Source organism: Paroedura picta, chromosome 5 (assembly GCF_049243985.1).
Source record: "Paroedura picta isolate Pp20150507F chromosome 5, Ppicta_v3.0, whole genome shotgun sequence".
Taxonomy (NCBI): Eukaryota; Metazoa; Chordata; class Lepidosauria; order Squamata; family Gekkonidae; genus Paroedura; species Paroedura picta.
Window position 1 is genome coordinate 52,811,628 of NC_135373.1, and position 21,612 is coordinate 52,833,239.

The 21,612-nt window shown below is 42.2% G+C and overlaps 1 protein-coding gene across 3 annotated transcripts in view; it reads right to left on the minus strand.

Moving 5' to 3' along the window:
- BEND7 (BEN domain containing 7) overlaps window positions 1-18,705 on the minus strand; it is a 59,793-nt gene extending 41,088 nt beyond the window's left edge. Inside the window, exons 1-3 of one of the 3 annotated variants that reach the window (XM_077337970.1) lie at window positions 17,554-17,620; window positions 10,120-10,203; window positions 4,585-4,695 (exon numbers count right to left, since the gene is read on the minus strand). In XM_077337970.1, the coding sequence (XP_077194085.1) occupies window positions 4,585-4,606 (22 nt within the window). In that variant the 5' untranslated portion in view covers window positions 4,607-4,695; window positions 10,120-10,203; window positions 17,554-17,620. Of the gene's footprint in view, window positions 1-4,584; window positions 4,696-10,119; window positions 10,204-17,553 lie in introns of all 3 variants that reach the window. The other 2 variants (XM_077337969.1, XM_077337968.1) reach the window with 2 other exon arrangements.
- Window positions 18,706-21,612: the final 2,907 nt, after the last annotated feature.

The window sequence follows — 21,612 nt, forward strand, 5'->3', positions numbered from 1 at the left end:
ATTCAGAAGAAAAACTTTCGTTCTTGAGTGATGTTTCTCCAGTGCCACTCTGAAGATACTTTCAGAGGAGCAGGTCCCTGACATGAGCAAGACTCTGAGCAGACCTGCTAAGCTTGGTCTCTGAAAGCTGCAGAGGCTTTATATTATTAGTATTTCATTTCTTAAGGTTTAATAGTCCATAAGCCATAGACCTAAATATTCGAGAATTATTGCAACATCAGCAACGCAATTTCAACATAAACTGCTCAAAAACAATTTTAGTCTTACATGATCAGGAAAGGGTATTTCAAAATCCATTTTCTCAGCAATTTATCTCTTATATTATGATTATTTACTTCATTTATAACCTTCCTTTCTTCCCAATGAGTATCCAAAGTGGGTTACATCATTACCCATTCTTCCATTTTATCCTCACAACACCCTTGTGAGGTCAGTTAGGTTGAGGATGTGTGACTGACCCAAGTTCACCCCAGCAAGCTTCCACTGTAGAACCAATCTCACAAATATCTCTGCATGGAAGCCACTTCTGCCTGAAACTTTGCCATAGCCAAAGTAATACCAGGATCAGGGAGCAGGAAAAGAATGTAAACCAGGGAAACTTTGGGGACTATCACCAGCTGTTTCCACAGATCCTTGAGAGCCAACTGACAAAAGGACATCCCTTTGTCCAGGATAGTGAAGCAGGAATGGCTATGGGCTCCCCTCTTATTTATATCTCCATATTATGGATCTTGTAGGGTAAATTTCCATGCCCCTGTTTTGTCTATGAAGAAGATGCTGTCCTTCTATTGAGATCACTGGTGGGTCTGCATAGAATGCTAAAGGCATTTTGAAACTATTGCACTAGAGAGGGCCTGGTGATAAATTCTGTAATATCTAAAGTTATAGTTTTTTTGAGATTATATATTTTTTGCCCAACCAACTATCCTAGAAACTGAATAATCAGCTAACAGAGCAAGTTTTGCTATCTAGGTATTATTTTTAAAGTTTTTTCTGCTGGGGAGAGGAGGTCAGTATGTCCCTGCAGTAATTCAAGTATTTGGGGTTAAAGTGCTATCCCAGTTTTTTTTATGGTTGTCACTTCTGGTGAGGAGAGACATGGCCAGTTGACATAACCTTGAAGCCTGAAAAATATTTCAGGGGTTTCTCCACAGTCAAAATGTTGAAAAAGGCTGTCCTAGTACAACACTAACCACTATACCACACTGGCTCTCAGATTACCCATGCATCTAGTCATTTGCTCACACATATGCTACAATCTCCTGGCTAGACTGGTTTGGAGAACAAACAGAATAAAGAAGAATGGGAACTAGGAACATCCACACTTTACATATGCATACAGAGCCCTATTCATATGCCAAAACACTGAAATATGAGAGAGAGAGTATCAGTCCGGGTGGCAGCAGGTTCAAAGCACCAAGTGGGAAGAAAAAAGCAGGGAGGATCCTCAGTGACATACACAAGCACACATGGTTGGCCTCCTCTAGTTCCCCTGTTGGCCATGCTACAATACATCAGTTTACATTATGGTAATGTATAATATGCAAAAAATTAAAATTAGACAGGATATTCCAATGTTTACAATGCTATCTCTTAATTGTTCATACTAATAACAGTTAACAAGGCATATACATTCATGTATACAGGTGCATATAGTATTTTATTTATTTATTTATTTATTTTAGATTTATTTAGTTTTTTATACTGCCCTCCCATACAGTTCTGGGCAGTTTATGTATTATATATAGAACACACCAAATTTCAACACTACCTTTTTGAACCATAGTGTATTGATTCATTAATTTTACTACAGAGGTCATACATCCTGACTGCCTAGGGACTGTCCTTCTTGGGTAGTACACAGGATATTTGATATTACAGGACAAATACAGTACTAAATTACAACATGGTCTCACTGCTCAGAAAATGGCAGCAAGGTACCCATGGCTACTTACACCAAAATAATCATACACTGGTTCATATGCATTCTTTTTATTGCTGTCCACTCTATAGCCTTCTCTCCATCAGATTATCTACTTATTAATTAATGTATTATTAAGTACCTTTTAATGCTATCCTTCCTTTAAGGAGACAAGGATGATATACATCATTCTCCTCTGCTCCATGTCATGATCACAGACACCCAGAGGACAGGGGGTTTCAACCACATCCTAGTTCAGCATCTTAACCACTACACTGTACTGGCCAACAAGGAATGACAACTCACCTTTGAAAAACCTGGGAACTAACACATTTATAAAATCTCCATCCCAAGGGCCTCCAACATGTTGCCCATTGGGTGCTTTTAGAAAGCGGGTGGGGCAGATGGAGCTTTTGCCCAGCAAGGCTTCTGATTGACTGTGCAGATTTTTTTAAAATGTTGCTTCAGCAGCAGGTACCACCACAGCACAGAGTATTCACTTTGTCACTGAAGATAACCTGCAAAAGCAGCCACTGTATGTGGCCTTTTTGTGGCTATACCTTCCACACTGTCTCAGAATTCCAAAGATGCCCACAGGCTCAGAAAGGTTAGGAACCCCTACTGCTTCCCTGTACTAACTCTGACTTGCCTGCTTCATAATGCCTATTCAATGGAGTGGTTATCTTCTAGATTAAACTGCCACAGTCTACTGTCCCATCACTACAGGATTCTACAAATTACTGTACTCCATGTGTAGCATATCCACACTAGAAAGGAGGCAAGGAGCTCTGACACCACCTCTGTAGCAGCTCTAAAAAAAGCTGGGACAGCAGAAACCAAGAAGAAAGCATCTTCCACTGTGAAGTACAGAACAATTCTGAAAGCAGAAAACATTTCTGATTTTCATAATATTCTACAGGTACTACTCTAAGCTCAGTGAGTAATGCTGGTAAAACTCTTTAATGGAGCAGGCTATGACTTCCTCATATACCTCACAATCTAAGAAATAAGGCCTACTGGAAACCACAAGACTTAATTTCTACTAAGAGTGTCTAGGATTGTAACCGAAGAGAATAAGCTACAAAGCATACAGCCCTCAGTCAAGCTCCCACCTTGGACACAAAATCACTAAAAATATTTAGGTAAACTACTATTTCCTCAGCCTCACATCTGCAAAATGGGGCTTATGTGGGCTGACTTCACAGTAATGTTTCAAGGAGGGGAAAATAATATATGTACACGTATGCTGAAAGGGTATTCATATGGGCTAAATATTGTTTGCTGATATTCAGTATCAAGCAGTGGTAAAAGAGGACAGGAATGCACCCAATACATGATACTGATAAACATAGAGAGGCAAATCATATTTTAATGTGTTTACAAGAAACTTTTATTTGGTGTCTCATACTGCCACCCTTTTCACCATCTATTAAGGCCTCCTGCGGTATTCATGCACCCCACCCCCGCCCCCGAGCTGCTATTAACAACATCATTCAGTGATTTTGAGGCTTCCATTGAATTGTTTTACAGTTAGTAGACTACAACTTGAATATACTTAAGCATCCCATATAGTAGTGATCTCTCAGGAAGCAGGCCTATTGCTTTATTTAACTCTGGTTATAGGACCTGAAATCCTAGTGGAAATCTCCCAGTAAACAAGGGAAGTAGGATGTTGAACAGATAACTAAGCACACAGTACACAGTTACTCCAGTCTAGACTGGTTCGGCCAAGCTGTTTTGGTTTTTGAAAAAAGCAGATGCTAGAATGTTGCCCTCTCTTTCGCCAAGGATACTAGACCCCTGGCTGGTATACTTGAGAAATCTCTGCAAGAAATCTCTAAACACACTTCTAAAAACTGGGGGGGAAATCAACACAGATTGATGCTCGCTTCTCCAGGTGAGCATTTATGAATCATTAGGAAAAAGATACTCTCAACCTTTTCAGTGCTACAGTTTGATTGCTAAGCATTTCATTCTTTTTCAAGTAGGCTTACTGCTGCAAACCATTTTCATATGAAATCCAAAACTTCAGACTGGTAATTTTTCTATAGTACACATTGGATATCCATAAAGCTAAAGCAATAGTATATGTATGTGAAAAGTCCTACATCCTAGGGGCAGGGAGAGGATGGTCCCCAAGACAAACAAACCAGCCTCCAAATGTTTCATTTTTTAAACTCACAACTCAGCTTGGAAAGAGTTTAATGTATTTCCACACCAGAATTAAATTGAATTTAATGAGAATGCTCCCTCTCTCCTTATAACAAGGAAATAACACAACTCCTGAAGTTATTTCTGCTATCAAGTGCTATATCCAGAAACAGGTGAAGTCTATGGTAGGCATGTGATAGACTGCAGCAGAGCCTGCAGAGAAGAGACAGTATCATGTGATTCAGAAAAAGCAGATAGCTAATATCAGCCCTTGGACCTTGAATCAGTGCACAATGATGAAATATATCAGAATAAGACACACAATCTAAGAAGGCAGATTCTGAAGCAATCTTGCCAGAGATTGAGAGCAGTACAACACAAGAAGAGGCAGCAAGTGAGAATGAGGAGACAGGTGAACTGGGCAGCTTGTGACAGCAGATAGAAATCCAGGACCACACCTCTGATGCTCAGGGTGATTGAACAAAGGTATATCAGCCTCGTGCTTGTCCTACCTTTAATGGTCGGTGTTACCATCTGAACCTTCTACTTGGAAGGAAGTAGAACAGATGCCAGGAGCCAAAGCCAGTAGGTGGAAGAAGGCAGCACAAGAGGAGACTGATGCTCTACACAAAAATAAAACGGGGACCTTGACAAAGCTACCACCAGGAAAGAATCTTATACGATGCAAGTGGGTGTTTAAGGTCAAACAAAATTCAGACTGAAACATGAAACGTTGCAAAGCAAGATTAGTTGCTAAAGGTTTCTCATAAGAATATAGTCAGGATAATCACATTAATTTTGAGTACAGCAGCATCCAAACAGATGCAGGTCAAGCATTTAGATGTAAAGACAACATTTTTCCATGGGCAAATCCAGGAAGATCTGTACACAGATCAGGTTTTATAGACTCCAAACAGCCACATTTATTCTGCAAGCTGCAGACAGTATCCTGAACGAAGTATCCTGTTTAATTTTTAATGGGGTTTTATTGGGGTTTTTATTATGGACTGTTGTAACCCGCCATGAGCCAGTTCCAGGAGTGGCAGGGAATAAAAATCTAAAAAAAAAAAAAAAAAAAAAAGGCAGCATGTGCCTAGAATGAAAAATTACACAAAATGCTCATAGTGCAAGGCTTCAAGCAAGGAGAAGAAAATTCATGTCTATATACTAAACAAGATGGACACTACCTTTATTCTTGGGTACATTGATTACTCGATTCTACGTTAAAACAGGCAAATGGACTGTAACAGCGTGGTAGAGTGCCTAAACAGAGAAGTAGAAATTAAGGAACGAGGAGATTTTCCTGACTATCTGGGCATACAAACTCAAAGGGAGGAAGATGGTTTATGGTCCCGAAACCACACACAGAAAATAATTAAACTCTTACAGACATTAATTCTAGAAAATTCCAACACAATGGCAACACCTATGGAAATTGGCTTTCTTAAAAATACCAAAATAAGTGAGCCTTTACCTAAATACAATCAGTGCAGAAACATCATAGGAAAGCTTCTACACCTAAGCACCACTAGTAGACCTGACATTACAACCAGGGTTCTTAGTTGAAAGATAAGTGCACCTAGCAAGAAAGAGTGGGTTGCAGTAAAAAGGATGTCAAGATATCTAAAAAGAACTTTTGATCTGAAACTAAAATTGTCACCCACCAGTAATCCAAAGTTAGTTAGTTGGTTACATAGATTCAGATTGATCAGAAGATAGTTTACAAGTGGGTACTTGTTCCTGTATGGAGGTGGACCAATCTCCTGGGCCAGAAGAATGCAAACTACACTAAATTTGTCTTTCACAGAATCTGAATTCTTAGCACCTACTGAAGCCTGTTACTAAAGGACTTTGGAGTGGATAAGCAAAAGCCAATTCAATTTTTAAAAGCCAGAGTTGCATTAAGATTTCTCAATCAGTAAGTTAATGTTTTTGAAGTTAATCTGTTCACAATAAATTTAGAGTCCAGTGGCACCTTTAAGACTAACAAATTTTTATTCAAGGTATGAGCTTTCATGTGCATGCATACTTCCTCAGATGCAATGTCATCCTCTGCTGCCAACAGGAACAACTCCCTGCCCTCCTCTAAGTGACAACTTTTCAAATACTTAGAGAGCAACCATGTCTCCTCTCAACATCATTTTCTCCAGGCTGAACATTCCCAAGTCACTCAGCTTTTCCTCATAGGGCTTGGTCCCAGGCCCCAAATTAGCATTGTTCCTCTCCTCTGCACCCTCTAAATTTTGTCCATGTCCTTTCTGAAGTGTGACCTCCAGAACTGCACACCGAACTGCATCTCGATGGAATGAACTGCATGTCTGTTGTTAAGAAGGCAAATGCTTTAATGATTTTTTTTGTTTGCTGAGACGGCTATAAAATCTGTGCCTAAAAGTTCCTGGTCTGTCTGCAACACACCCAGCATAAATTGGTACCCTGGAAGTCTCCCTGAGGCAATCTGACCGGAGTCTAGCAGCTTTATAGATATTAAATAGAACTATTTGTGGCAGGGACCGTGAGCTTAAGTTAAATCTGTGGCAAGTCATAGCCATGACGTTGTATCTGAGGAAGTGTGGGTGCACACGAAAGCTTATATCTTGCATAAAAATGTGTGTGTCTTAAAAGTTCCACTGGACTCTAAATTTGTTCTGCTGCTTCAGACCAGCACGGCTACCCACTGTTCACAGTAAGTTAAATGTACCTACATGAATATGTTGAGTAAGATGTGCTTCTGTTTTTGTAAGTAAAAGTTCTTTTTCTTTTTACTATTCAGTCATCTGGTGCTGGAGAAGACTCTTGCGAGTCCCTTGGACTGCAAGGCGAACAAACCGGTCAGTCCTAGAGGAGATCAGCCCTGACTGCTCCTTAGAAGGCCAGATCCTGAAGATGAAACTCAAATACTTTGGCCACCTCATGAGAAGGAAGGACTCCCTGGAGAAGAGCCTAATGCTGGGAGCGATCGAGGGCAAAAGAAGAAGGGGACGACAGAGAATGAGGTGGCTGGATGGAGTCACTGAAGCAGTAGGTGCAAACTTAAATGGACTCCAGGGAATGGTAGAGGACAGGAAGGCCTGGAGGATCATTGTCCATGGGGTCACGATGGGTCAGACACGACTTCGCACATAACAACAACAACAACATCTTTGTAATTTGTTTGAATAGCATTGTCCCCTTAATGGGGAACTTCTATGCTTCCATGGAAAATTATTTTTTTTAACATTTAATCCAATAATTTCTACACACATTTATTATGAACATCAACTGTTCATCACCTAGCAATGAGGTTCCAAAATAGCTGTGAGTATTTGCAGACCGGTGCATAAGGTGATGTGCTCTTCTGATACTCCCATTCAATTCCATTGTACTGGCTGAAGAAGTCTTCCTAACAAGTCATTCTAAAGGAATGTTGCAGCCACAACATTCACAAACAATATATCACAAACAATATAGAACTTGCTTTGTGATATACAGAAGACAGTTCAACACTCAGCCCCTTGCCCCCACAACCTCTTTAGCCACATATTGCACAACCACCTCAAAAAACAAAAACAACAACAACCAAAAAACCACCACAATAATATATGATATTGAAATATTTGCTTTCTTATCTGGAAGTCAACAGTAATGCTTCAGTTCCACTAAAACTATCTGGATGCACTAACTTCATTTACTTTGGATAATGCTACATCTGTGTATTCTTATGGACAATACCTGGCTTACTTCAGAGTGGTGTTTTTTTTTTAACAAATATTAAAGGAGTGATTTACTTCCTCTATACTGGGACAAATGCAAACATTCTTACTATGAAACTCAATCTGCACCCCGAGTTTAAGAAGGCCGCACACTAGCCCAGTCTCAGCCTACTACACTAATTACTACTAATAAAAAATTATTCATATCATTAGAATTTAGTAATAGACTGTTGCTAATTTTCCTAATTGGCCATGGCCAAAAGTATATTTGGGATCCATAGGCTTTGTTCTTACTTTCCTGAACTCCTTTTGCACTGCAAGCCTACTTTATGCATTTTATTGTGACAAAACAATGTTATTGGTCTACCAAAGTCTAAATCAACAAAACAAAAATGTTGTAGAACATCCAGACACCTGAGTTAGAGTATGTGCCAGGCCTGCTTTATACCAGCCATAAACATTTCAGTTTTCACCACCTCTTCCAAATAAATGCATGCTGAAGACTGCACACAGCATACCATTCAGGTTTATGAAACTATAAACTTCTTTACTGTTAATTGCACAGATAAATGTCTCATCACACATTTGGTTACCAGGATGGTATAATTAGTTTTCTGCATTAACCTTTCAAAAGCAGAATCTGAATTTCAAGTTTAAAAACTATTGTCAAATTGTTTACAGCAGACCAATATGTTTCCAAATGTTGCAGATGCTATTTGTTTCACAAAAGACAGAGAAAAACAATGCAAGCATGACAACTCTTCAGAACTCCACAGTATATTTCAGTTACCGCTTTCAGGTATTGTTTGTATTTTAGTAAGCCTCTGTGATAGCATATAACTTTCTTGTTCAATGATACCCAGCAAGAAGCATTTCTAGATTTGCCAATAAACCATGTGGTCAAACGCTGCACATTCCAATATCAAAGGCATGAAAAACTCATGGGGAAAATCTAACATGCACACAACCCAAAAATAGCCATTCTGGTGGCCCCAACAAGTACAACCTGATGTTGAGTACCAAGGGACTATTATGGAAGGGAACCATGGAAATGAAAAAAGTGACTACTGCATTTTGAAAATGCAGTATTATGCATTGAGTTGAAAAGTGGGATATAAATCTATACAACAAGTAACAGGCCAGCTGCATGCATGATGTCCTTCTGTAGTTTTGTGGACCACCACCAATTATGTCACTTTTACTTCTACTGTCCTTAATTCAGACATTTTTTTCCCAGTCTCAGCAGGAGATGAACAGTGCCATCCTCAACAGGTCTACTCGGGTCTATTCAATGGTGCTTACTCCCAGGATTCCTAGGTTACACTAGCAATATAGTGGCTAGGCCAGGACGTATGTACGTATAATGGGGTATGTGTGCATAAATTAAGAATAGCAATTAATCCTGTTTGAAAATCCAGTGATGCCATATCAGCTTGCGAATCCTAGAGATAGCACTGGAATAATATTAAAGAATTCACTGCCTCGGCAACCCAATTTGGATAGAAAGGTGGCACAGAAATGTTTTAAATAAATAACAACACACCTAGATTTATGTCACTGAGAACTGGGCTACAGAGGCAAAGCATCTTTTAACTCCTACTGAACTCTGCAGTGTCTTGCCCTCCTCCACAGGAGACCCTAAGAAATTCATAATAAGCCTGTTATAATCCTTGGCATTTTGCAGTGTGTGCATTTTAGAAATGGAGCATGGCTTGGCTCAGCACTCTTCCGGATTGGAGCAGGTATGAGCACCAGAATATGGAGGGACAGAATCACAGTAGCGGTAATTACAAAAATAAGAAGCAATCTACTCGGGCTTTAATTAGTTACATACTAATATTATCTTATACCTTGTGGACAGCTGATATAGTTTAGGTTTTTTGCTTGTTAAGATATGTGGCCTGCTTCCAGAGGTGAAGGGACATTACATTAAGACAACACATTAATCCCCACCCATGGCCAAAGCAAAACCAAACAAATAGCAGCTTCCTGGAAATTGAATTTCTGTTATCCAGATGTCAAAGATGTAATATCCCAATTATACAAACTATTGCCAGTGAAGCATGCCAGCAAATATGCAATGTGAATGGGCAGAGCACAGAGTTGGAGAAATGCAGTGTCAGCATCTGGCTCTCTGGGTGAGTGATAATTAGCACTATGTGTAGACACTAATAAACATTTATGTCTCAAATTACAACATTTTTGCAAATGTTAATAAAAGGTACACAGGCAATCTGCAAAACAGAAAGATCTCTGGCAAGGACTCCCTGCATGCATCGAGCAATTTCCCCTCCCTCCCTCTTCTACTATAAAAGCCTACAATGTGGCATTCATACACTGATGAATTCAAGAACATACCTAAATGAAATGGTTGCACCTCGTTGGTCTCTCCATTAACATCATTACTGTAGTCTGATATCTTGTATGCCTCATGATGGTAATCTGGAATTAAAATAATAATGATTTAGAAATCAAGCAAACGAGGGGGGGAGGCCCTGAATATGTTGTAAGAGTTTTAGCTCACTCTACCAACGCATCTGCCATCTTATTTCCTGTACATCAGAGCAGACAATGTGTTCAAAGTCAGCACTTCCCCAAAACAACTAAAGCCCTCTGCTCATGCTGAAGACATTTAACCAAAATATTTCCCATATATTTTAGCAAGCAGATACGTCTGGCCTCAGTTGTGCTGTTCATTTTCACAGCAAATTAACACACCAGATGCCAACCCTCTGGGTTCTTGACTTACAGAGTGCAAGTAATTTTTTGGGTTAGAAAACAGAAATTAGAAATTTACCATCCTTATAAACCAACAGAACCTTTCACTCACAATACAATTAGAAGGAAGCAGAACGCATAACCTTTTAGCTCCTTGGCCTTTTATCTGGGAAGGTTGCCAATGAATTCTAATGGGAACAGATCAGGCCTTATGCATGGAAATTAATAGCAATTTCTAGTATAACTGAGGATAGACCATGAATGCTGAGCCTTCCATTTTCATCACAACTACATAATCAGTAAGTAACATGAACTTTGCTTGTATGTAGATACTGGGAAGAAAAGAGCAATTACAGTAAGCATTTAGAGCAGCTTTTTTTCAATCTTTTGACCATGAAGAAGCCCCTGAAATAATTGTTCAGGTTTTGAGGAGCCCCGGAAGTGATGTCAGCTAGCCACAACTCCCTGATGTGGCATGTCATCGAAAGTGATGTCATCACCTGCGTTAACAGGCAGGCTCAAGAAGGACTGAGGGAGGGAGAGATAGGAGGCAGTTTAAGGTGTGAGTAGGCATGCAGGCTCTGCCCCTTCCAAGTTGCAGAAACCACGAGAGAAGAAGAGTTGTTTTTAACACCCCACTTTTCACTGTCTGAAGGAGTCTCAAAGTGGCTTGCTATCACCTTCCATTCCTCTCCCCACAATAAACACCCTGTGAGGTAGGTGAGACTGAGAGAGCCCTGATATTACTGCTTGGTCAGAACAGTACTATCAGGGCTATGATGAGCCCAAGGTCACCTAGCTGGCTGCACATGGAGAAGGAGCGGGGAATCAAACCTGGCTCACCAGATTAGAAGCCGCTGCTCTTAACAACTATACCACACTGGCTCTCACTTATGAATTCACTTATAATCTATGCTTATATTATGAACTCACATATTAAATTATTATATTATCATTAATGCTTGGCATGGTCAGCAGCAAAAGAAAACGTGGTCGCCAAAGGATCTGCTGGCTTGACACAATCAAAGCCAATATAGGGATGACCATGAACCAACTAAAAGAAGCAGTCATTGACAGAAACTACTGAACGGATATCATCATCATCATATTATGCAAGGGGGGGGGCATGAGCAATGGAAGAAGAGGTCATTTCCCTAGCTTGTAGCCAGGTATATTAAGGCAGGAGGAGAAAATCCACAGAGACCCTTTGGACCCCTGGTGGCCTGCGGATCCCTGCTTGGGAACCCCTGATTTAGAGGGAAATGGTATTTGGTTCCTAATCCTCCTACGGACTTCAGGCCTGCAACTACCACAATAAGAATTAAGAAATGAGAGATATTCGTGACTTCTGACGTTTTACATAAGAACTTTCCATTAAAGCAATATTTTGAAATGAGGAATGAGGAATGATTGCCTTTTAAAATCAGGGACATTTTGACAAACCTGTCTGGTCAGATTGCTCGGTACTAGAAACCAGAGGTGTCTTCAAAGGTACCCCCATGTTGCTATGTTTGGTGTAGCCAGTTTGGTGTAGTGGTTAGGAGTGCGGACTTCTAATCTGGCATGCCGGGTTCGATTCAGCACTCCCCCATATGCAGCCAGCTGGGTGACCTTGGGCTCGCCACGGCACTGATAAAACTGTTCTGACCAATATCAGGGCTGTCTCAGCCTCACCCACCTCACAGGGTGTCTGTTGTGGGGAGAGTAATGGGAAGGCGACTGTAAGCCGCTTTGAGCCTCCTTCGGGTAGGGAAAAGCGGCATATAAGAACCAACTCTTCTTCTTCTTCTTCTATGATCCCATCTCTTCTTTATGAAAGTGCCACTAAAATCAAATGCAAGCCTTCCCTACTCTGTCTTTTAAGTCAACAGAAGTTACCAGTGACTGAATTTGCCTCGAATGAGGTGCTTCTCATTAATTCAACGGATTAAGTATTATAGTCTGGCACTATACATTAAATGGCTGACTCTTGGGGCTGTAGCCCAACCAAGGTGATCAATGGCAACCTCTTGCTTATCCTGTGGAAAACCTCCTTTTGAAAACCTCTACTGCAGATGAAAAGGAGCTTCCATTTTTTGCCAATAAAAGGCTTTCTGCTGACCAAAGAGACAGGAAACGGGCCACACAAATTAGAATTTCTGAACAAGTTATTTGGAAGCTCACCAACCACTATATATACACTCCACTCTGCATGGATAAGATAGGTTCTGAAAAATCAAACGTTGTGCCTAATGTCTTATGCAAGAACAACTGGTATAATGTAAAAATATATCCGGGAGACGGGGGGAGGAATAAAAGTATTTATGCTCTCACAATTGATCTTGGGTACACAATTTGATGACCCAAAAATTAGTAGGAGGAATAACACATACACTGAACTACCAAAAAAGACAGCTGGGTGAGAAAGAATGACACTGTATGGAAAACAGTCTTGGCTCCAGTATGAAAGCTCACGTAACCTGTAAGCCTGGAAGATCATCCATAAATTCACTGGGTGTTCCTTAGACAAAAAATAATTCCTCAGTCTCTTGATAGAAAAGGCAAGTATGCTGGTCTGCCTTAGAGGTTTGTTATTAAGTATCAGTAAGTCTTTGAACACTTAGAAAAGTCCTACAGAAACACTGGATCTTATTTGGTTCATGAATCAGAAATCTTAATGCTAACTCTGTCCATGTTTACTTGAAGGCCCCTGCCATTTACTTCACAGGTAATCATTTGCAATTAGGCCTCCAAAGAATAGCACCTAAACCAGTTTTACAGCACAATCTTATGCATGGCTATTAGGAAGTAAGCCCCACTGTGTTCCACAGGAACTGTCGGGCAAATATGTGCAGGAGGGCAGACTTAGAAAAAAAATAATGCTCATAAGGCAAATTAAACACATTTTTATCTCCAATGACTCTGGCACTGTCTGTTCCTTCTGATCTCTGCCAGCACAATGCTATCACCTTATCCTGATTTACTATCAATCTTTGCTTTTGTGCCTGAAAAGTAGCTAATATATATTACAAAGAGCCCTTAAAAGAAAGCTACACTTTGCACCCTACATTCACAGAGGGCTATGTCACCCAGCATCAGAAACACTAGGCAGGATTTGCTCGCTCGGCACTAATTTCACCAAAGTCTGGACATTACTTTCCCTGGTTTTGTGTGATAACCAGTCATTTTTATAAGAATCTGGAATTGGGGTGGGGGACTGTTAGAAGGCTCTGATCCTGCTGGTTCCAGCCACTGAAAAATCAAACCTCCGTCCACCTCCAATTCCCCATCCTTTCATCTGCAAAATCTCTTTCTGTTGCTGTTTCCTGGTCACACTGAAGTGTAATGGCATGTTGGAAGCTGGCATTTATACAGATGACTAATGTAAGCACATATCTGGACAGGAACTGGTACTTGTCACATGCAAGATGTCAAGCTAGGCAAGACCAGGCACTCCATTCAGACACTTAAGTGGGGACAGGAGGGAGAAGATAAAGGATCCCAGAGCCTGATGAACATCGGTATGCCTTGGGTCATCCCCCCCTCCCCCCAACATGCTTCATCTTGCTTCATCTCAGAAGCTAAGCAGGGTATGGCCTGGTTAGTACATGGATGGGAGACTGCCTGGGAATACCAGGTGCTGGAGGCTGCACTATATTAACACATTTCCTCAAGTAAGCACTGACTGCCAAAGTCTAAATGCAATTGCGCAATGAAGTCTTAATATTGCAGTAAGTGATCTAAAGGGAACCACAGCATAAAGCCCACAAGCCAAGTGCAATGCAGTTTTTCTTGGCTAAGAGGGTTGGGTTTCTTTCCTCCTTAAAAAAAATCCAGGCTGCATCAAAATATGAAAACATCACTACAGAATGCATTCCAAAGTTTCTTGGGTCATGTATATAAGGAAAAAAAAGACTCCTGCATGAACGAGTCCAAGATAGAGACTGCATGACGGAGTCTAAAGTTCGTGTACTCACTTTTTGTATCATTATTATTGGCTCATGATTATTCCGAGTATCTGGAACTGCTAATCCTGTTCATCTCCCCTAAGAGGAATATAATGCAGCAAACACCACACTAGATGATGCAGCAGACGTATATTTGTCTCAGCGGATGTGTTATTCCCACTAAAGCAAATACAGTTGACACCACAAGCATGGATTGACAAATGAGTGCTAATCTATATATTTAATTTATACCCTGATTTACTCCCTAATGAGGCATGAGAGCAGCTTATATAACTCTCCTCTCCTTCATTTTATCCTCACAACACCCCTGTAGGGTAGAGGTTAGGATATGTGCCTAGTCCAAGATTACCTAGGATATCTCCATGGTGGAGTCGGGATTTGAACCAAGGTCTCTCAGGTCCTGTTCCAGCATGCTTGCCATGTTACTACACCACACTGTCAGACCAAAATTCTATTGGCTTTGTTGGATTCCCATCTAAGCAATGCAACTCTAGAGAACCACTTGACATGCCAATCTACTTAACCCATTTTCAAATCCACAGCAATGTCTTTCTGCTTCTAATTTTCTGCATTTTATATCAGCTACAACATAGGAGTAGCATGTGATCTCTCTATATACAATTAGTTCCTCAAAGGGCTTGCATTAACTCAGCCTTTCTCAACTTTTTTTTACCATGGAGAAATCCCTGAAACATACTTCAGGCTTCAAGAAACCCCCAAAGTGGCACGCTCATGGAGAATATGGCTGTGAAGCATCGCTGTGTACATGCCCACCCAGGATCCCTCTCCTTCCCACCCCCTCCAGGCCCATTATTGGCCACTCCGGGGGGAGGAGGTTGACATCACCTAATAAATGTTTAACAAATTTAAATATATATATATATATATATATATTAACTGACTCCCACCCATTCAGGAAATCCTTACAGGGCCGTCAAGAAACCCTGTGTTAACGCAACATTACATCCCCTATATTCCAGTCCCACCATGATCAGTCACTTACTTTCCTGACAGCTGTTGGCAGGCAGCCAGAATAACACAGCATCAGAGGAAGATTGTTCCACTTCTCCCAGCTGAGGAACTCCTGCTCTCTAAAGTATAAACTTGAGCTCCCCCCACCCCTGAAAACCCTTTTGACAGTTTTTGGATGGTAATGGTTAACCCTCTCAGGATTCAGAATTTTAACAGACTTCAGCTTCCTCCATCCTTTGAAGAGGATCTGAATTGTGATAAAAAATAATCAGAGGTTCTAGTACACCAGATGCAATGTTGTACATAATACAACAGACAATATTTAGAGGGATAAGACCAACGGACAATACAAACAATAGGCTGGCACCTCACATTCCATGGCCTACATACAACCATTTTGACCCAGGGGTGGCGTGGTGAAGCCACTGGGCATTGTTATTTTTGGTGTGGCAATTTACAAGATTGGGCACAACACCCAAAATAGTCAACAGGTATTGGTTTGCTATCTAACTCCCATGTCAAAACAAATCAGTCCTATAGCTAGCAAGAACTGTGGCTTCAGTTACATGCAGAGGGCTAAGTTGAAAGCTGAATAGTAAATTCTGGGTAATTTATAAGTAACTGCAAACAGGGCACCGCCTTGCATGTTCATCTTTGCCAGAGATATGAAAGCCAGTGAAATCTGTCTCCGTGCAATGACAGCAACCGAATGGTCTGTGATGCTGCTGTTATGCCTGAAGCAAAAGGAACAGGCTTATCACTAGGGAGACACCTTTTAAAGCACACAGTGCTACTTGAAATAAATTCTCACAATAAAAGCAAACACCTTCACAAAAGATTAACAGCATACTTTTCAAAATATGCATTTTTAAAGACGCTTTCTGTGTGATCAGCTCCAATTTGAAAAACTAAAGGAGTCCTCAGATTAGTTGAAAATAACTGCCACAAATGCTTTGCAGAGGAATTAGAGACAAGATAAATGCCATGCTTGTATATAGCATTGTCACTCGGCACCTAACAATCTACATTTACTTTGTATTGCTGAGGTCTTATTCTGTTTGTCAACTTCAAATGTGGGTCCTTGCTTATGCTGTCCAACAATACAATATTCACATTAGAAACAGGGCCTTAAAAGTGGCACCTGTTCTAACAAAAAATTAACTCCAGGACTGTGTTTGCCATAAAGTTCATAAAGTAGGAAGACACTTTTTGAAATTTTGTATTGTTTACCACTAGGAAGATACTATCCTTTTGGGTGGAGAAGTCTCATATCAGTTTTTCCTGTCCTGTTAAACTGAATGCCCAAATATATCGGATGGCAAACCAACAAACGAAGACATGTATGCGATTATACTCAAAATTATATGTCTTGCTGTTACCATGAAGGCCACACATCTAATTCATGGAGATATTGTGATCAACACAAGCTCTTTTCCAGCCATGTTTTAATGCCAAATTAAAACAGCGTAAGATTCTCCCAACTGGAACACCTGTTATACAACACCAAGAAACTATATATACTACAGAGGATAGCAAGGTGGATGCCTTTAAAAATGTTTAAGTGCGATTATTCTGCTTAAACATCTACATTCTTCTTCTAAGAAGCTGGCTCAGACCTTAAGAACAAGTTAAAAGCTCACATTTTCCCCTTGTTCAAGTACTATTCATTAGCTGTGTTGTATATGTATGCATGCTTAAGGCAATCTCTATGAAGCCTTTCATTTAAATACGTATATCAATGGGGGGGACGGGACCGAAAACAGTGCCGCTACACGAATTACAATCATCATCACTTTAAAAATAATTTGTAAAAAGCCAGTTCATCCTTCCTCAAGTATCAACGTTTTGCTAAAAATTTCCCAATTACACTTTCATAACCAAATGACACTGAAAATGAAAATATCCCTTTCCCAATCCTAGGATAAATCTGACTGTGAGGTGTGCAGCTGTGAGTGTCTAGTTTATTAAGACTGGACCCCAAATTGTTAATAGGATTATATTTAAAGGACGAAGAAATTAAAAGCAGGCACATTTCCTTAGCACCTTGTTCCTTTTCTTTCCTCTTGATCTATCGATCTGTATCTAATGCTATACACAAACACACACCAGAAAAGCCAGACAAATTTCACACCCTTCCTCTTTTCTGCCTTCTTACCTTGATTGATCAGCTTAAAGCTTTGGGATTTCCTGCTCCTCTTCCTTTCAGTAAACTCCATAGTGCGAGAGGAAGGAGGAAGAAAGGCAGGGCTGGGATGAGCCCAGGAGGGCTGGCTGGCTGGCTGGCGACGACGACGACGACAAGCAGGGAGGCAGACCAAGGTCCGTCTCCTGGATCAGCCCCGACCCACCTTGGGCGGCCGGGCTTCAGCTCCGCGAGCGCCAGAAAGAGCGAGGAGACGGCGGGGCTGGGACAAGTTTGGCCGCCGACTTTTCCTCTGCCCGTCTCAGCCCCAAACTTTGTCGAAAGAGGGGCTCCCTCGTCGAGGAGGGAAGCCCTTTGCCGGCCCGGGGACTGAGAGGGAGTCGACGCCGGCGCGTCTCGGGCAGGCGAGGAGAGGCGACGGGCGAGCCGGCCGAGTAATGGCTGGCGGGCGGGCGGGCGAAACGCCGCCTGGGACCTCTCGGTGCCACCTGCTGGGGGGGGGGGGGAGAAGCGAGGCAGGAAAGAGGGAGGGAAAGGAGGCTTCTGCTCGCTTCACAGCGCGTCCTTTGGCGGCTCAGCGAGCCTGGCCCGCAGGCCGCCACCCCGAGGCCGGCTGGGAGCCCCACGCCACACCGAGGACGCTGTGGCGGCGAAGGGCCCCAAGGGGGAGGCGGCGGCAGAGGAGGAGGAGGAGGAGCGGGGAGGAGGACTCAGGCTCATGGTGGCGCCGAGGGGAGGCGACGGCCGCACGCCGCGCGAGCTCCTTCCCGCCCGCCCGCCTGCCTGCCTGGTGTGCGAAGGGGGCGTCTCAGGATCTTGGCCACTGCAAGGAGGCTGAAGGGAGCAGCGCCATTTTGGGCCCTCCCACCTCTTGGATCCGACTTCCCGGCTGCTGCCACCGACGGACCCAGCCGGCTGAGGAGGAGGAGGAGAGCAGGAGGCGGAGGCGGCGGCGGCGGCGGCCCCGGGTTCCCCTCAGCGCCTCGCACGCGCTTGCTGCTCCTCCGCCCCGAAGTGGGGACGTGAGGCGGCAACTCAGGCGAGCGCTGGAAGATCCGTGCTCGTAGTTTGGCCGGCTTATTGTGTTCCCCGGGCGGGGAGAGACAGTGAGGATCGCGACAGACCCGAGTGTCGCTGTTAAGTTAAAAACCGAAAAGCCAAACTCGCAGCTCTCCGCGCACGTCTGCGTTGACGCGCCGACACGAGTGTGTGGAAGTGGACGAGCCTTTCTTAATACAGTGGCCGCTGTCGCGCTTCCAGCAGATCCGCTTGTAGTTGTAAATGTCCGAAGAGACTAAAGAAACGCTATTCGCGTTACTATGCATGTGTGAATGGACTGCGTGGGAAGAACGTGGACATAGGCACACACGCAGGGGCTCTGTAGAACATTTTCGTTTGTGACATTAATGGCTGGGAGACAGGAGTTAGTTTTAGTTCTCTGCCCCTTCAGATAATCGAAAGAGGGATCTCTTTTGCTTAGGTTAATTTTTTTTAAGCGTTAGTTTCAAAGGTGTCACAAGATTCCGGTTTATTTTATTTCTCTGGATAATTTCATTCTACAGGGTTTTGTGTTATTACAAAACCCTGTCAGGACAGAAGTGACCAGATCTCCTCTCCCCCTCCCCTCCCCATGTGCATGTACAGTGAATTTTTAAAATCATTTTTAAATACAAGGTCCTCACAAAATGGCAGGGCAAATATTACAACAGTTAGAAAATGGTTACTGAGTACTGTGTCAGTGCAATAGGATATTAAAGATAAAGAGTACAAACACATCAGAGTCAACCATTATTTACTGATAACCCGAAGTTGTCTAGTATAGTAGGTATAGGGGACCAGATGCTTAACTGTCTACACATCTCTGCATTTCATTACATTTCTCCCTATGGATTCCTCCTTCAGCTGCTGGGTAGCCACTGCAAACCTGCAAACTCTTGGGTGGCCTGAATGGACACAAGCTGAATAATAAATTGGGCAAGCTGACTACCTAACAAGCAGTGCAGTCCGAAGAACACACTAGTATGCTTCCGGGTACACCTGTTTAGGATGGCACAGTGCCATCCTAAAGAATTCCAGCTGAAATCATTCTCATGTCCCAGGAAAGTGAAGTTAAGATTGTGCTAAATCAGTTTCATGCTGTTTGTGTCATGGGTAATTGCTGTGCATGTGAATACACAAGACAGGGAAATCAAATGAAAACACACAGTGAAGGCATGTAGCTCAATGTATTAATTTAAATACTGTTTTCCAGTTTTCAAAGCAATGCACGAAAATTGAAATAAACTTAAAAATAAAAATTACCCGTATTTGCCGGCGTATAAGATGACTGGGCATATAAGACGACCCCCCAACATTTCCACTCAAAATATAGAGCTTGTTACATAACATTACCATACTATGGGCCACTATGGGCAGCTATATCTATCCCAACTGAAGTGCACCTGGCATATAGGACGACCCCCCCCCCCCACTTGGAGGCATGTTTTTCAGGGGGGAAAAGTAGTCTTATACGCCAGCAAATACTGTAGTAATATGAAACCCATCTCAAAATATAATATGTAAGGGAAGAACCAAGAAAACAATAAAAAATGATAAGGCTAAATGAAGCTGTTTCTATGCAAAAAAGGGAAAAAAGATACAAATTAGGTATCAGACAAAATGAAGCATTTCCAAGTACTTGTAAATGGTAACAAACTTAAAAGTTGTCACATTTAAGCAAAAAATAGAGTTGCAAAATGAGATTCCAACTGCTGAGTTAGAATTTATATGTCGATTTCACACAGGCTTTGACTTAATAGGGACCTAAAATGACTAGTTCACTACAGAAAAAAGCTTTGTTTAGAAGTTTGTGTAAATGTTATTCAACTTAAGTTGGGAGTGATCTGCTCCTACTTGGATGCAATCATTGACTCTTTGAGCTGAGTTTTGATTCATAGGCACTTACATACAGTAATGTAACAAACCTATATCTTGGATTGCTTGACATTCCTGTTTTGAAAATACAGCTCAGTTGTTTCATTTAGACCTATCCTTATCCATCCATGGTCCCTCTATATATTTGTGAAACAGCCTGGGATGTGGAACATGTCCAGCTGACCAAGTTGGAATAGGGCCAATCAGGGTGGCTGCACCCTGATTGGCCCTGCCCCTGCAGCTCCCGCCCCCTGTCCATGGACTCTAGCCTCTTGCCAGTCTTAGCCAAAGGTGACCTTGATGGACCAATGGCCAAGGGACAATTAAGTTCCCCTAACTACTGCACCATTGCACTCATTGCACTCATTTCTCATGCTAGCAAAGTTATGCTCAAAATCCTACAAGCCAGGGAGAAATATCAACAACCTCAGATATGCAGATGATACCACTCTAATGGCAGAAAGTGAAGAGGAACTAAAGAGCCTGTTGATGCGGGTGAAGGAGGAGAGTGCAAAAGTTGGCTTGAAACTCAACATCAAGAAAACAAAGATCATGGCATCCAGCCCTCTCAATTCCTGGCAAATAGATGGGGAAGAAATGGAGATAGTGACAGATTTTATTTTCCTGGGCTCCAAGATCACTGCAGATGGGGACTGCAGCAAAGAAATTAGAAGACGCTTGCTCCTGGGGAGGAAAGCTATGGCAAATCTAGACAGCATCCTAAAAAGCAGAGACATCATCCTGCCAACAAAAGTGCATTTAATCAAGGCTATGGTATTCCCAGTTGCAATGTATGGCTGCGAAAGTTGGACCATAAGGAAGGCCGAGCGTCAAAGAATTGAGGCTTTTGAACTCTGGTGCTGGAGAAGACTTCTGCAAGTCCCTTGGACTGTAAGGCGAACAAACTGGTCAGTCCTAGAGGAGATTAGCCCTGTCTGCTCCTTAGAAGGCCAGATCCTGAAGATGAAACTCAAATACTTTGGCCACCTGATGAGAAGGAAGGACTCCCTGGAGAAGATCCTAATGCTGGGAGCGATCGAGGGCAGAAGAAGGGGACGACAGAGAATGAGGTGGCTGGATGGAGTCACTGAAGCAGTAGGTGCAAACTTAAATGGACTCCAGGGAATGGTAGAGGACGGGAAGGCCTGGAGGATCATT